The sequence below is a fragment of the Delphinapterus leucas genome, chromosome 6 (genome assembly GCF_059928025.1).
Source record: "Delphinapterus leucas isolate spDelLeu-1000000601 "Yukka" chromosome 6, BTC_Dleu_Yukka2, whole genome shotgun sequence".
NCBI classification, from domain to species: domain Eukaryota; kingdom Metazoa; phylum Chordata; class Mammalia; order Artiodactyla; family Monodontidae; genus Delphinapterus; species Delphinapterus leucas.
This window is the reverse complement of record NC_143134.1, coordinates 69,233,501-69,248,326: the sequence shown is the minus strand read 5'-3', so window position 1 is coordinate 69,248,326 and position 14,826 is coordinate 69,233,501. Positions and strand designations below refer to the sequence as shown.

Sequence of the window (14,826 nt, the reverse complement as noted above, 5' to 3'; positions counted from 1 at the left end):
TGTTTCCTGAGGGTCATTGTTGCTGATACTTGTTTTAGTATTGTTTTTTAGTAAGTTTCCTGGACTTAATCTGCAAAATTGATCTCCCCTGCAATGTGCAGCTACTGACTAATGTCTCTGCTTATTTTTTATTATTTTTATTTTTACAATGGCTTTCTAGGGGTTGCCTCTGTGTCTGCATAGTGTTTAGATGTTCAAACGTCTTGAGCCAGTAAGGCATCTGTTCTCTGTTGATTGTGGGATGATGTGTGGGTTTGGGAGTACAGGCAAAGTTCAGGATGTTTTAATGTCTGCCCCAGCTTTTACTTCCTGCCAGGCCTTTCTGGAACTTCCTTAAAAACAGCTTCCCAGTGAGCTAGTGATGTGTGGGGAGCTTGGCCTTTCAGTGCCCTTAGCTTTGCATGTACACAGCCTCCCTGACAGACAGGGATGAGTGGAGAGCTTGGGTGCTTCAGCGTTTTTCCTTTTTATAAGTCTGCCTCCCGTTGAACCAAGGATGTGTGGCAAGCTTATCTGTTCCCTCTTTGACTCTCTGGTTTCCAGGATTTTCCTGTTAAATTTCTTGCTGGTTGAGGGATGTGCTGCTTGCCCAAAGCAGGTCTGCAAACTCTGGCTAGCAACACTGTTAGCTTTTTCTGTTTGTTCTCTAAGAATTTGCCACTTTAACAGTACTGCAGGCTGTATTGCACTCTGCTCCATGTCAAGGCAGCCTAAGCCTACCTTTAGCAGCAAAGCTGCTGGTTTTTCACCAACAGCCCTACCCTGGTGGCACTACTGCCTACCAAGCTTTGGTGAGGGGATGGGAACAGTCCTGGCAAGAACATCATTTATTGCCACTGTTCTTACCTGAGGTTCAGAAGTTTCCCATGCATAAAGTGTTCTTAATTTGTATGCCATCACTTTTCAAATACAGTACAGGTGACCCTTGAATAACACAGGGGTTATGGGCCCTGACCCTCTGTGTGGTCAAAAATTTGCGTATAACTTTACAGTCAGCCCACTGTATCCACGTTTCCGCGTCCATGGGTTCAGCGGACCACAGATTGAGACGTACTGTAGTACGTATTTACTGAATAAAATCTGCATATGAGTAGACCTGTGCAGTTCAGACCTGGGTTGATCAAGGGTCAACTGTATTTGCAATGTTTGTTTTGAGTTTTGTTCAGTTTTTTGGTTGGTTTTTGGGGGAGAAGATTTGCCAGTCTCTTTACTCTCTCATTGTTGGAAGTCCTTGTGATTTAACTTTGCTAGGCAATTTTATGTTTCCCTAAGTCTTAATGGGGTAAAACTGAGCAAATTGGCTCTTTGTGTCATAATTCTCAGTCATTAGAAGAAATAATTCCTTAATTTTTCTCTTTAAGCACATGTAATTGTTGATGTAATTTCTGCTTTCTTCTTAAAGCAAGACTGAGCTGTTTTGAGTGTGTGGTTGTGTGTGTGTGTGTGTGTGTGTGTGTGTGTGAGAAGTGGTAGGAAGAGAATATGTTTGAAGCTTGGTTATTTACAGTACAGTATTCAGTAGCTTTGGGGTCTCATTTGTCTTACATTACCATTATTGTTATCACTTTCTTTAAAAACCAGATCCACTACCATCAGCTCTGCTGCCATCGTCAGTATCACTTGTTTTTGAAGCAGAAGGGTGATAGAATTTTTAATTTTTTTTCGCTGTCAGTCACATGAAATATATATCCCACTGACCTTAAAACTGAAAACCTAAAAGAGAACAAATATAAACTAACAAGTATTGAGTGCATATTGTATGTCAGTCTCTATTTAAGTTTATTATGTATATTATTTCATGAAATCCTTACAGTAATTTTGGGAGATTGGTCTTAGTTCTGTTTTCCAGATAGGGAAAGTGAGGCTCAAATAAAGTAATTGTGTGACCTAGAGGAAATTATTTAATAAATGGCAGAGCTGAGATTCAAACCCACGCTTAATGCCAAAGCTGATTTCGTGGGGATTGTCCCGTGCTGCTTCTCCTATAAAGTAAGAACAGTAACAGTTGAGACAGTCTGTTTGAAAGATATCTTAGCAACAACTCAAGTAAAACCATATTCAAATAGTTCTGTTCAGACTTAAAGATTGTTTAATAAATGCCCACTAAATTTCAAGCACGGTGTCTAATAATTTTTTGGTATATTCTGTTTAAATGAAATGATACTGTGAAGTAGAATGGATTTCTTTCCATTTTAGGCCTTTTCGTAAGCCTGGGTTCCACCAATTCTGAGGTTGAACTAAAGGAAGATTATGAAACTCAGCTGGAAAGATGGCGTATAGGAAGAAGAAAAGTCTTAAAACATGGATGTATATTTCAAACCAGAAAAATGTATTGTTTAGTGTATTTTAAAATGTTTACTATTTTTCTGGAATAGGGGAATTAGGTAGTCTCCCTAAGTCTATTTTCCAGATAACTGATTCTATTTCTTTAAGTCCAACTTATAAATCTTAGTTAATTATTTTTTCTAAACTCTTTTTGAAGTTCTATTATTTGTTTTTGCTTTATCTGGCATGTAAGTAGTATGTAATAGTGAAGACTCTTAAGTCAAATAGTACATAAGACTTCTAGAGTCTCTGTTGTTGATATCATGGTGTGCTGTTGAGGTATGTTGGTCTGTGACCCACAGTTTGCTCTTAACTATATGCTAGGAAATGGAGATAAATTATACAGATTGCATACCTTCAGCTCTGTACAGTTTGTTTCTAGAAATTTCCACCTCTAATTATGTCCAATTGTGTATACACATAGGACTAAACTGGTGCTTCTTTAGAGGGACTAGTGTGGTTTCCTTAATTCATGAGATTTAAGTATTGTTTCCCAATTTAAGAATACAACCAACTCCTTATTTTCTTTATAAAGTTTTATAAAAGTTTTAAAACATACAGAACACCTGGATACTCACCACCTAGAATCAGCAATTGTCAACATTTTCTTTCTCATTTATTTGCTTGGGTGTATATGTGTATATGTCTGTGCGTGAAGTTGGAGACATCAAGACACTGCACTAATACCTAACTACTTAGTGTTCATCTTCTAAAAATGACTTAAATATACATAGCCATTATATGAAAATTAATAATTCCCTAATCTATTATGGAGTTTGACTTGAAAATTTCCCCAGTATTCCCCAAATTACTTGCATAGCCTTTTTCTTATTTTAAAACAGATCTACTCAAGGATCACGCATTCCATTGGATTGTTATATCTTAGAAATTGTTATCGCTTAACCTAGGATAGTCTTCCTTCCTTCTCTTACTTTCAGTTATTCAATATGTAGATTTATTTTGTTTTTAATAGATTAGGTCACTTTTCTTGAAAGATCACCCTCACACTCTGGATTTGCTTAGTTGTTAATGTTTTCCTTGAATCCGCTATATTTCTTGTAAACTGAAAGTTATGTTTAAAGGTTTGATTAGATTAAAGTTAAGCATATCTAGTGTGAATACTTTATGGGTGATTTTTGTATTCATGAACTTAATTTTAAAAGTGTTTCCATTCAAGAGTACTTGTTAATTGAGGTAATATTGCACAGGATAAAGAATAGTAACATGGTAGGAGGTAAACAGTCTGGTTTCAGGAGCTTGAAAGTGGGAATCAGGTATTTCTCAAGTATTACTCATTTCGCAAAGGAAAGAAAGAAAATAACCAAAGTTTATTGGCTGTCCTTTTCCTGTACATGAAGGTGATCATCTCAGTTTAATGCCATGAGTATTGGTGTTGAGCTTGAGTCATCAGTCACAGTCATTAGCTGCTACCCTTAAGGAAAATTGCACTTTGGAATTCGAGGAATGTTTGAAGCATGGAGTTAATTACTTATCACTACTGACATGGTATCAGTAGAAGAAATTGCATGTTACTGATAGAAGTGACCTGTGTACTCTGAAAATAATACCTAATGGACTGTCAACAATTAACCAGAAAACATTTTTTGAAAATCATCTTAAACATATTAGTAACGTTTCCTGTGTTTGTAAATAGTATTCAGTATACTTAAATGATGCCTTATTTATTTATTTACTTTTAGACTTTTGTTTTTTAATGTACAGTGATGTGTTGTTCTTAAGTGGATATTGACAGGTGTATATACTAATGTAATGACTATTCCAATCAGGATTCAGAATATTTTCATCACTCCAGAAAGTTCCCTGTGTCTACTTCTGGTCAGCCTGGTTCTTCTCCCCATTCAGGTATCTGGTGGTCCAAGCCCTATACTGCCAGAGAGTTGGGCTGATCTTGTCATTGCTTAAGCTGTAGCAGAAAGCAATATGTTACTGGTGTCTTAAGTAGGAATTTCAAATACATTATCTCAAGGAAGCAGTTGGGAGTTTTGTTCTGTAGTATTTTTAATAATGTGATCCTGGGACATTAAAATAATAAAACAGCAACAAATAATATCTACAGTGCTTACTGAGCTCTAAGCACTCTGCCAAGTGCTGTTATTTATTTATTCAATTTTTGCAGAACCTACCAGTGAGGTAGGTTCTATTGTTAGATTTATTTTAAAGATGCAGAAACTGAAGCATAGGAGAAATTAGTTTGTTCAAGCTCGCAAAGCTATTAAATGGCAGAGCAAGTATTTGAACCTTGCATTCAGACTTCAGAGCTTGTATTATTAACCACTGTATTATATTCCCTGTTAGTATATGTGGGCTTAGGAGACCTTCTTGAGCTGGTCAGGGAATCTAATCACCATTTATAGTGAATTTTCCTATATGAACAAAAGAACCCCAGTAATCAACTTAAAAAGACAGATATTGGAACAGTACCTCTTTGAAAGTTGGTGATCCCAGTTAAAAAAAATAGGCAATGGATTTGAATAGGTATTTCTCCAGAGATGATGTAAGATAGCCACCTGAAAAGATGCTCAACGTGATTTATTCATTAGGGAAATGTAAATAAACCATATGATACTACCACACTCACTAGAATGGCTACCATTAAAAAGACAGTAGCAAGTGTTGGCAAGGAGGTGAAAAAATTAGAACTCTCATGAACTGCTGGTGGGAATGTATAATAAAATAGTGCAGTCACTGTGGAAAACAGTTTGACAGTTCCTCAAAAATTTAAACACAGAGTTATCATATGACCCAACAATTCCATTCCTAGGTATATAGCCAAAAGAATTGATAACAGGTGTTCCAACAGAAATTTGTGCATGAACATTCATAGCAGCATTTTTCACAATAGCCAAAAGGTGGAAACAACCCAAACATCCATCAACAGATGAATGGATAAACACAATGTTGTATATCGATACAAGGGAATATTATTCAGTCATAACAGGAATGAAGTATTGATACATACTACAACATGAACCTTAAAAGATTATGCTAAGTGAAAGGCCACATGTCATATGATTCCCTTTATATGAAATCTCCAGAATAGGCAAATCCATAGAGTCAGAAAGTAGATTATTGGTTGCTAGGAGCTGGGGGTGGGGGTTGGGGGCGGGAATGGAGAATGACTACTAATAGATACAGAGTGTCGTATTGGAGTGATTTAAAAAATGCTCTGAAATTATATAGGGGTGATGATTGCACAACTCTGAATACACTAAAGCGCAGTAAATTAGACAATATAAAAAGTAAAAAGTAGACTTTAAAAGTTGATGACATTTAGTTTATCAGACATAATATACACATATAACTTACTTGAAAAGTGTAGAATAGAATTTCCTGGAGGCTGGTATACAGAACTCTTGATACTGTGTGGTAATCTAGGGAAAGACGAGTTGTTTAATCAAATAAACTTGGGAAATATACATACTGTATCTATTGAAGATTTACAGTGTACATCAGCCCACTAAAGATTTGGTAAAGCTCTGTGGTAAAGAAACCTGTTCAGTGTTAACACAGGATTTTTGTAACTGAATTGGTCTTCAGCCCTTTAAATGAATAATCACCAGTTCTACAGAACCTACTTCATTATATCCAGCTTGGAAAGCACCGGTCACATATTATTAAAAATTTTAGTTTATTAAGAATTCAGTAAAATAAAATCATTTCCTTAAACTAGCCACATTTCAAGTGCTCAGTAGTCACATGTGACTAGTATATACTGTATTGGATAATGCATTTCTCTTGTTGCAGAAAGTTTGTACAGCCTTAGTAGACATACACAGTAAGACATACAGTCATCGGATGTTTTTATTTACTCTTAGTGCCCTACTTCTCAATTATTATAGAGCATTACAGAGAGGATGTTATGGGTTGAATCATGTCTCCCGCCAAAAGATATATTGAAGTCCTAACCCCCAGTACCAGAAAGTACTTTTTATGCAGAAAAATTCATGCCTACTTGAATCTTTGTTACCATGTTACAAGTTACAAGGAAATATCTGATAGACTTCTTTAGATATACATATATTTAGACACAGAGGTAGTTTTGTAAGGAGTAATATTGCCTCGTAGAAAGTATTTTTTTTTAATAGCGTCAACAATTAATTGGGGGCCTTTAAACACGTTGATTTCTGCTATTTACGAGTCAAAGTAGTACTTATTAACATTTATGCAAAATGTAAGTCACTAGAAGAGAGGTGGGACCGAAGACTGCTGGTTGTCTGCTTTACATAAAAATGTAGCAGTTTCATAAGCCCACGTTATTGTACATTATTCTTTTGATATGGATACAAGCAGAATAACAATATCAGGTTTGATATGCTTCCTGACTCCCAAATTAGGGAAGTCATTCATTTCGAGAAATGAAAAGTTTATAAGATATATAAATATTGAAATAGTTAGAAATAAGTAAATACTAAAACATACTATGATTTTAAATTAGTGATTAAATATTGTCACTCTGATTGGCTCTTTTACCTTTATTAATCCAGTAGGCAAATTATCATCATTGCTGATTATAACGATAGAAACCTTTTTAAAAGCCCCTTTTTTGATGGGTTAACGTTGTCTCCTTTGTCATTAACATTAAAAAACAACCTTTCAAATAGACCAGAGATCCCTAAATCATCAAAAATGAAGATGCAATTTACTCTAACTTGTATCTTGCATGTATGTATTGTAGTTGTGAAACAAATTACAATCAGTTTTTGTTGTTTTTGTCTTCTTTCTGTCCCTCCTACCTTCTGTCATAGTTCAGGTTTCTCTTTTAGGTTTTTGCAACAGATTCTGAGTAGGCCTCTATGTTTTTTTTTTCCCTTTAATTAGTTCTTCAAAAGACCATCTAAGATAACTTGTTTTTAACTTTTTAAACTTTTTTAGGATATACTTGACATAAATATAAATATAATTGACATATACATAAATTGTACATGTTTACAGTGTAAATTTGATTAAGTTTGATGTGTATGCACCCATTAAACCATCACTATAATCATGATAATGAACATATCCATTATGCCCAGTTGTTTCCTCCTGTCTCTTTGTAGTGGCTTCCCACTGCCCTCCATCTCTGGGCACTCATCTGCTTACTTTCTCTCACTGTAGATTAGTTTTCATTTTCTAGAATTTTATATGAATGAAATCAGACAGTATGTACTTGTTTATTGGTTGTTCTTGTGTGTCTTTCACTTAGCATAATTATAAAGAGGAAATTAACATTGGTACAGTATTATTAAAGTACAGATCTCATTGAAATTTTCCCTGATTTTTCTACTGATGTAGTTGTTATTTCTTAGTCTTTTCCATTCAGTAATAGTTGTTCAATTTTCCTTGTCTTTTATGACCCTGATCCTTTTGAAGAATACTGATCAGTTCATTTATAGAATCTATCAGCTTGGGTTTATTTGATTTTTCTCATGAATGGAATGCGCTTATGTGTTTTTGGCAGAAATTATCACAAAAATGTCCTACTCAGTATTATATCAAGGAGTTCATGATGTTCATATATCTTACTATTGGTGACCTTTACCTTGATCACTTGGTGCCTGCCAGGTTTCTCTACTATAAACTGTCTTTCTTTTTGTAGTTAAAAAGGAACTGGGGGAAGATACTGTGCATATCCTATTTTTCCTGAAACTTTTGCTCACTGATTTTATGTCCATCACTGGATCTTGTCTGCAGCTAATTATGTGGTGTTTATCTAATGATGATTCTCTACATCCTTTTTCCTTCTCTATTTATTAATTGGAATGCTATGTAAGAAAGAGCTGTCCCTTTGCTTTCATTTATTCAGTTACTTATATCAGTATGTTTTTGTATTTACATGTTAAATACAATGCTGTAATTATTTTATTTAAATTTTTGCCTATTTAAAAAATTGGATTATATATATATATTTACTGCGTTTTAAGAATTCTTCATTTGTTTTGGATACAAGCCATTGATGCAGATACGTGATTTGCAGATATTTTTTTCCAGTTTGTAGCATGTCTTTTATTCTTTTTAGTAGTGTTTTTTGAAGAGAAATATTTGATTTTTATAAGGACCAGTCTGTCAGTTTCAATAATATTTATTTTGTGAGCCATGAAATAAATACTGTGTCTTATCTAAGAACTCTTTGCCTAACCCAAGACCACAAAAGATTTTCTATATTCCTGAACTTTAATGGATCAGGCTTTACATATAGGTCTCTAAATAGGTGAATTAATTAATTAATAGATGTTATACATCTATTACTATATTTATTAGGTTATTTTGATACTTTCGTCTTTTAACTTTTATACTAGGATTAAAAGGAATTTACTTATCATTATAGTATTCTGTATTTGTCTATATATTTACCTGTACCAGTCGGTTTTATACTTTTTTTTTATGCTACAGTGTTGCTATTCTGTAACCTTTCATTTTAACCTGAAGAATTCCCTTTAGCATTTCTGGTGAGTAGGTCTAGTGGTGATGAACTCCGTCAGTTTTTGTTCGTTTGGGAAAGATTTTAATTTTCCTTCTTTTTTGAAGGATAGCTTGCCAGTTATAGTATTCTTGGTTGGCGGCTTTTTTCTTTTAGCACTTAGAATATATCATCCCACTCCTTTCTGGCCTGCAAGGTTTCTGCTGAGAAATTTGCTTATAGTTCTATGGGGGTTCCCTTGTACATGGCAACTTGCCTTTTTCTTCTGCTTTCAAAATTCTCTCTTTGCTTTGACTTTTGACAATTTAATTTTAATTTGTCTCATTGGGGATTTCTTTGAGTTCCTCTTTGGGGTTCTTTGGGCTTTTTGTATCAGGGCATCCATTTCCTTCCCCAGATTTGGGAAGTTTTCAGCCATTATTTCTTTGAAAAAGTTTTCTGGTCATTTCTCTTTCTCCTGAGCATACATTGATCTGCTTGTTGGTATCTCACAAGTTCCTTAGGTTGTTTTTTTACTCTTTTTTTCATTTTTTTTTTTCTTTTTGTTTTTGTGATTGAATGATTCCCGATGACTTTTCTTAGACCTTTTTTCTTTCTGCCTGATCTAGTCTTCTCTTGAATCCCTCTAGTGAGTTTTTATTTCAGTTATTACATTCTTTAGCTTTGTGATTTCTGTTTGGTAGTTTTATATTTATATATAATAAATTATATATATAATATGTATATAAAAATATGTTTATATATATATTTTTAATTTATTTTATTTATTTTACTTTTGGCTGTGTTGGGTCTTTGCTGCTGCACATGGGCCCTCTCCAGTTGTGGCGAGCGGGGGCCACTCCTTGCTGCGGTGCACAGGCCTCTCACTGTGGTGACCTCTCCCACTGCAGAGCACGGGCTCTAGGCACGCGGGCCTCAGTAGTTGTGGCATGCGGCCTCAGTAGTTGTGGCTTGTGGGCTCTAGAGCACAGGCTCAGCAACTGTAGCGCATGGGCCCAGCTGCTCCGTGGCATGGGAGATCCCCCTGGACCAGGGCTTGAACCTGTGTCCCCTGCATTGGCAGGCAGATTCCCAACCACTGCACCACCAGGGAAGCCCCTATTTATATATGTTTATTTAATAATTATTTATTTAGTATTTTGTCTTTGTTGAAATTCTTACTTTGTTCATGCATCGTTCTCCTGATCTCAGTGAACATCTTTATGATGGTTATTTTGAATTATCTGTCTAGTAAATCATATATCTCTATTTCATTAGGATCTCTTTCTTTTTTAAAAAATTAATTTATTTTATTTTTGGCTGCATTGGGGTTTTGTTGCTGTGCGCGAGCTTTCTCTAGTTGCGGTGAGCAGGGGCTACTCTTTGTTGCGGCACGCGGGCTTCTCATTGCAGTGGCTTCTCTTGTTGCGGAGCACAGGCTCTAGGCACGTGGGCTTCAGCAGTTGTGGCACGTGGGCTCAGTAGTTGTGGTTCTCGGGCTCCAGAGCGCAGGCTCAGTAGTTGTGGAGCACGGGCTCAGTTCTGCGGCATGTGGGATCTTCCCGGACCAGGGCTCGAATCCGAGCCCTGGTCCGGGAAGGCGGATTGGCAGGCGGATTCTTAACCACTGTGCCACCGGGGAAGCCCCATTAGGATCTCTTTCTAGAGATTTATCTTGTGTCCTTTGGAACATATTTGCCTGTTTCTTCGTCTTCCTTGACCCTCTTTTTTGGTGTTTGTGCATTAGGCAAAGCAGCCACCTCTCCAGTCTTTATGGATTGGCCTCATACAGAAGAAGATCCCTACCAGTCAGCCCAGCCAGAGATTCTGGTGGCATCTCAAAACTATATTCTAGTTCAGCATGCTTACTTTATTCTTTGCAGCCGCCTGGTGTCTAGGTTATTCTCCATCCCCTCACAGCATCAAAACAAGTGAGACTGAAGCCATTTCTCAGGCAGCCTCTAAAAAAGTTGGATCATTTGATGGTTTAGCCAGCTCTTTCCCTCCCTTTGGAGAAGCTGAGGGCTGCGTTTTTTCATCCACTTGCTCTGTGCTGAGCTGGGGGGAGGAGCTTTGGGAACTGGCAGCCCAAACCTCGGTCTCTATTCTCATTAGCTATCTGGTGGCTAAATTATGCCAGGTCTCATTATTGCGCAGTGGAAGGCAAGACAGACCCCCCCCACCCCTTTTTTGGACAGCCCCCGGAAAAGTTGGTGCATTGGAATTGTGGACTAATCTTTAGCTCCCCAGGGAGAAGTTGGGGTTGGGATTTTTATCCACTTGCTCTGTACTTAGCCAGGGAGAGGGGCTATGGCAACTGCCTGCCCAAACCTCTGTCTCTGTGCTCACTAGCCCCCAGGCAGCTAGATTTTTCCAGATCCTGTCAGCACTCTGAGGCAGGTAAGTCAGAACCCATTCCTTTGAATAGGCCCCATAGAAACCGGGCTTTTGGACGTGTGGATTCAACTCTTTTTTTCCCAGGGAAAAGCTGAGAGCTAGAATTATTTTCTCGCTAACTCTGTGCTGAGCTGTGGAGAAGAGCTATTGGTGACTGCCAGTCCATGCTGTTGTCTCTGTTCTCCCCCAGGTAGCTAGATTATGCCGGTTCTGACAGTGCTTCAAGACTGACAAGTTAGAAGCCTGCCCTCTGAGGATCCCTGTGGAAAGGTTGGGGCATCTGACACACAGACCACCCCTTTTCCTTTGTAGGGATTAGCTGGGAGTTGGAGGGTTTCATCCTGATTGTATGGCACTATGTTGGTGGTAGGAATTCTGGTGAGAAGGTGTCGTGAATTTCCCTACCAGCTTTGATGAGTGTGATCTCTCATTCATCCAGCATTCAGGTGCTTTTCAATTCATTTCTGTATTTCTCACAAAAGGGGATTTGTCTGCGAATTGTCGTGGGGGGTGGTGGGGAAGAGAATCTAGGACTTTTTACTCTGACATTTTGCTAATGTCACTGCCCCCAGGGTATTTGTTTTTAACCTTTAATTGATATTTGAAGTACAGACAACTAATGCCTAGCAGTTTTAATGTGTTTGGAGCTTTGTTAGCTTCTTAGAAACTTTTGTATTTCACTTTCAGAGATTAAAAAAAGCTTCTAAGGGGATGACCTCTGTAACTTTGGAAAATGGCATTGTAACTCGTTATTCTAAGGCTAAAGTAGAAGAAGTTATCCAAAAAAACTGTATTGTATTTGGTAAATTTGTTTTTTTATAGGGGTATAGTTAGCAATTCCAAAATACTATACACATATGGTAAGGTTGAACAAAGAACTAAATTAGTTGTATGAAATGATAGCCAGGTTCTCACTGTCTGAAGAAAGTTCCAAATAAGTAAGGGAGAAGGCTAGAAAGAACCGCATTGTGCTTGATTATAGTCACATATATTTTTGTTTATAAATATATGCATATATTGAAAGAAATATGTAGAGATACGTATGTATATGTGGGTTAGTAGAGGTTCATATACTTCCTACTGTGTTTGCTGAGAGGACCTACAAGTAATGACACCCCACTAGCAGTAAGCATCTTGTTTTCAGGTCTTCTTTTCTAAATACTATCTCTAATAAAAGAATCAGTAATCCCTGAAAAAATGGCTGATTTTAGGGCAGGGACAGACAAGAGTACAAGATGACCTTGTGGAGCTTCTTGTAGTGCCAGAAAGTGGATGTCCAGTTGTTCCAGCATCATTTGTTGAAAACTATCTGTTCTCCATTGTGTTGCCTTTGCTTCTTTGTCAAAGGTCAGTTGACTGTATTTATGTGTGTCTGTTTCTGGGCTATTCTTTCATTGATCTGTTTTCTGTTCTTTTGCCAATACCACACTCTCTTCATGACTGTATCTTTATAGTAAGTCTTGAAGTTGGGTGGTGTCAGTCTTTCAACTTAGTTCATTTCCTTCAATATTGTGTTGGTCGTTCTCGGTCTTTTGGCTCTCCATGTAAACCTTAGAACCAGTTTGTCAATATCTATAAAATAACTTGCTGTGATTTTGATTGGGATTGTGTTGAATCTGTAGATCAAATTGGGAAGAACTGAACATCTTGACAATACTGGGCTTTTTAATCCATGAATTTGGAATATCTCTCCATTTATTTTTTCTTATTTTATTTTGTTCATTGAAACTTTGTAGTTTTTCTCACATAGATCCTACACATATTTTGAATTTATATCTAAATATTTTTTGTTGAAAATTCCACTTGTTCATTGCTAGTATATAGGAAAGCAGTTGACTTGTATATAATAACATTGTATCCTGCAACCTTGCCATAGTCACTTATTATTTCCACAAGTTTTTTTGTTATTGTTCATTCTTTCTGCTTTTCTATATGGGCAGTCATGTCATCTAAGAATAAGTTGTATTTCTTTCTTCTCAATCTGTATATCTTTCATTTCCTTTTCTTGTGTTCTCCCAGTATGATTTTGAAAAGGAAGAGTAAGAGGGAGTATCCTTACTTTGTTCCTGATCTTATCAGGAAAGCTAGTTTCTTCCAGTGAGTATGTTGTTAGCTATAGGTTTTTGTAGATGTTCTTTGTCAGGTTGAAGAAGTTCCCCTCTGTTTCTAGTTTGCTGAGAGTTTTTGTCATGAATGGGTGTTGGATTTTGTCAAATTCTTTCTCTGCATCTATTTATAAGATCATGTGATTTTTTTTTCCTTTAGTCTGTTGATATGATAGTGGATTATATTAATTTTCAAATGTTGAACCAATCCTGCAGATCTGTAATAAATCCCACTTGATTATAGTATATGATTCTTTTTATACATTGTTGGATTTGATTTGCTAATATTCAGAATTTTTGCATCTATGTGCATGAGAGCTCTTGGTTTGTCATTTTATTTTCTAATAATGTCTTTTCTGGTTTTAGTATTAGGGTAATACTGGCCTCATAGAAGGAATTAGTATTCTCTGCTTTTATCTTGTGGAAGAGATTGTAGAAAATTTGTATGATTGCTTCCTTAAATGTTTGGTAGAATCCACCAGTGAACCCATCTGGGCCTGGTCCTTTCTGTTTTTGAAGATTATTAATTATCAATTCAATTTCTTTAATGGATATAGGCTTATTCAGATTGTCTTTCTTTATGGTTCTTTTTAGCTGATTTGCTTGGACTGTTTAAACTCATTTAATACTGGATTATGTTATCTTTTATTATACTTCTAGAACTATTAAAATACTGTCAGAGTGTACTCGATGATGTTATCTTAGATTTTTTACTTTTTATGAGATATTAATAAAATAAAACTGTTTTCTTCCAGCCTAGTGTATTAATCGTAACCTACAAGGAACCTGCGAAATCATCTTCTCAGTTTGGATCCTACAAGCAAGCTGAATGGAGGCCAGATAGTACCATGATAGCTGTGTCAGTAAGTACATTTTTCAACTTTAATGCTGTTTTCTTATGAAGTCATTACATTGCATTTACATTTAATTCTCTTAGATGAGATCCTTTCACTTTTTCACACCCATTAGTATTTACCATCTGTGATAGGAATTGCTGTACCGATTCTTCTATTCAGGTTACTCCTACTGTATCGTCTTTCTTGATTCTTCTACTTCCTCTGATCCCTAAACGGTGCCTATATCCTTTTCTTTTTATTCCTCTCACTTTGCTGTTTTGTCCTTGAAGTCTAATCTAGATTTTTTAAGCTTTCATCTGTATTTACATGGTATTTCCAAATTTATATTATAAATCCTGCCCTCTGTTCCCAAGGATGCCTCATAAAAATGATAAACTTTGTGTTTATGTCATACTACATTCTCATATCCATTTGGGTTTATTTCTGCATTTCTCCTCTATTCCATTAATGTGCTTAGGTCTGGTTAATTTTACCTTTTCATTGTCAGCTCTTGGGCTGTCATCATCACCTAATTTGAATTAGCAATAATACATTTATTGAGAGCACCTTCCATGTAACTATTATTATAACCGCATTAGGTGTATCATCTCTTCTAAGCTCGACACTTCGAAGTAGATACAGTTGTCCTTCGTAGTAGATTAGTGTATTGAGGGTTTGAGAAAGTAAGTTTTATCCAAAGTTACACAGGTAGTGTATATTGGAGAGAAGGACTTTAGAATTAGGTACTTAGATTCCATTTACT

General features: G+C 36.3%; 1 protein-coding gene across 12 annotated transcripts in view; it reads left to right on the top strand.

The window, feature by feature from the left end:
* Positions 1-14,826, top strand: part of RIC1 (RIC1 partner of RAB6A GEF complex) — a 169,621-nt gene that overhangs the window by 24,081 nt on the left and 130,714 nt on the right. For all 12 annotated transcript variants that reach the window (XR_002644530.3, XR_002644531.3, XR_016393431.1 and 9 more), the window contains exon 2: positions 13,983-14,090. Coding sequence is in view for 6 of the 12 variants with exons in the window: in XM_089912522.1 (XP_089768648.1) it covers positions 13,983-14,090 (108 nt within the window). In the remaining 6 variants the exon portion in view is untranslated. The remainder of the gene's footprint in view (positions 1-13,982; positions 14,091-14,826) is intronic.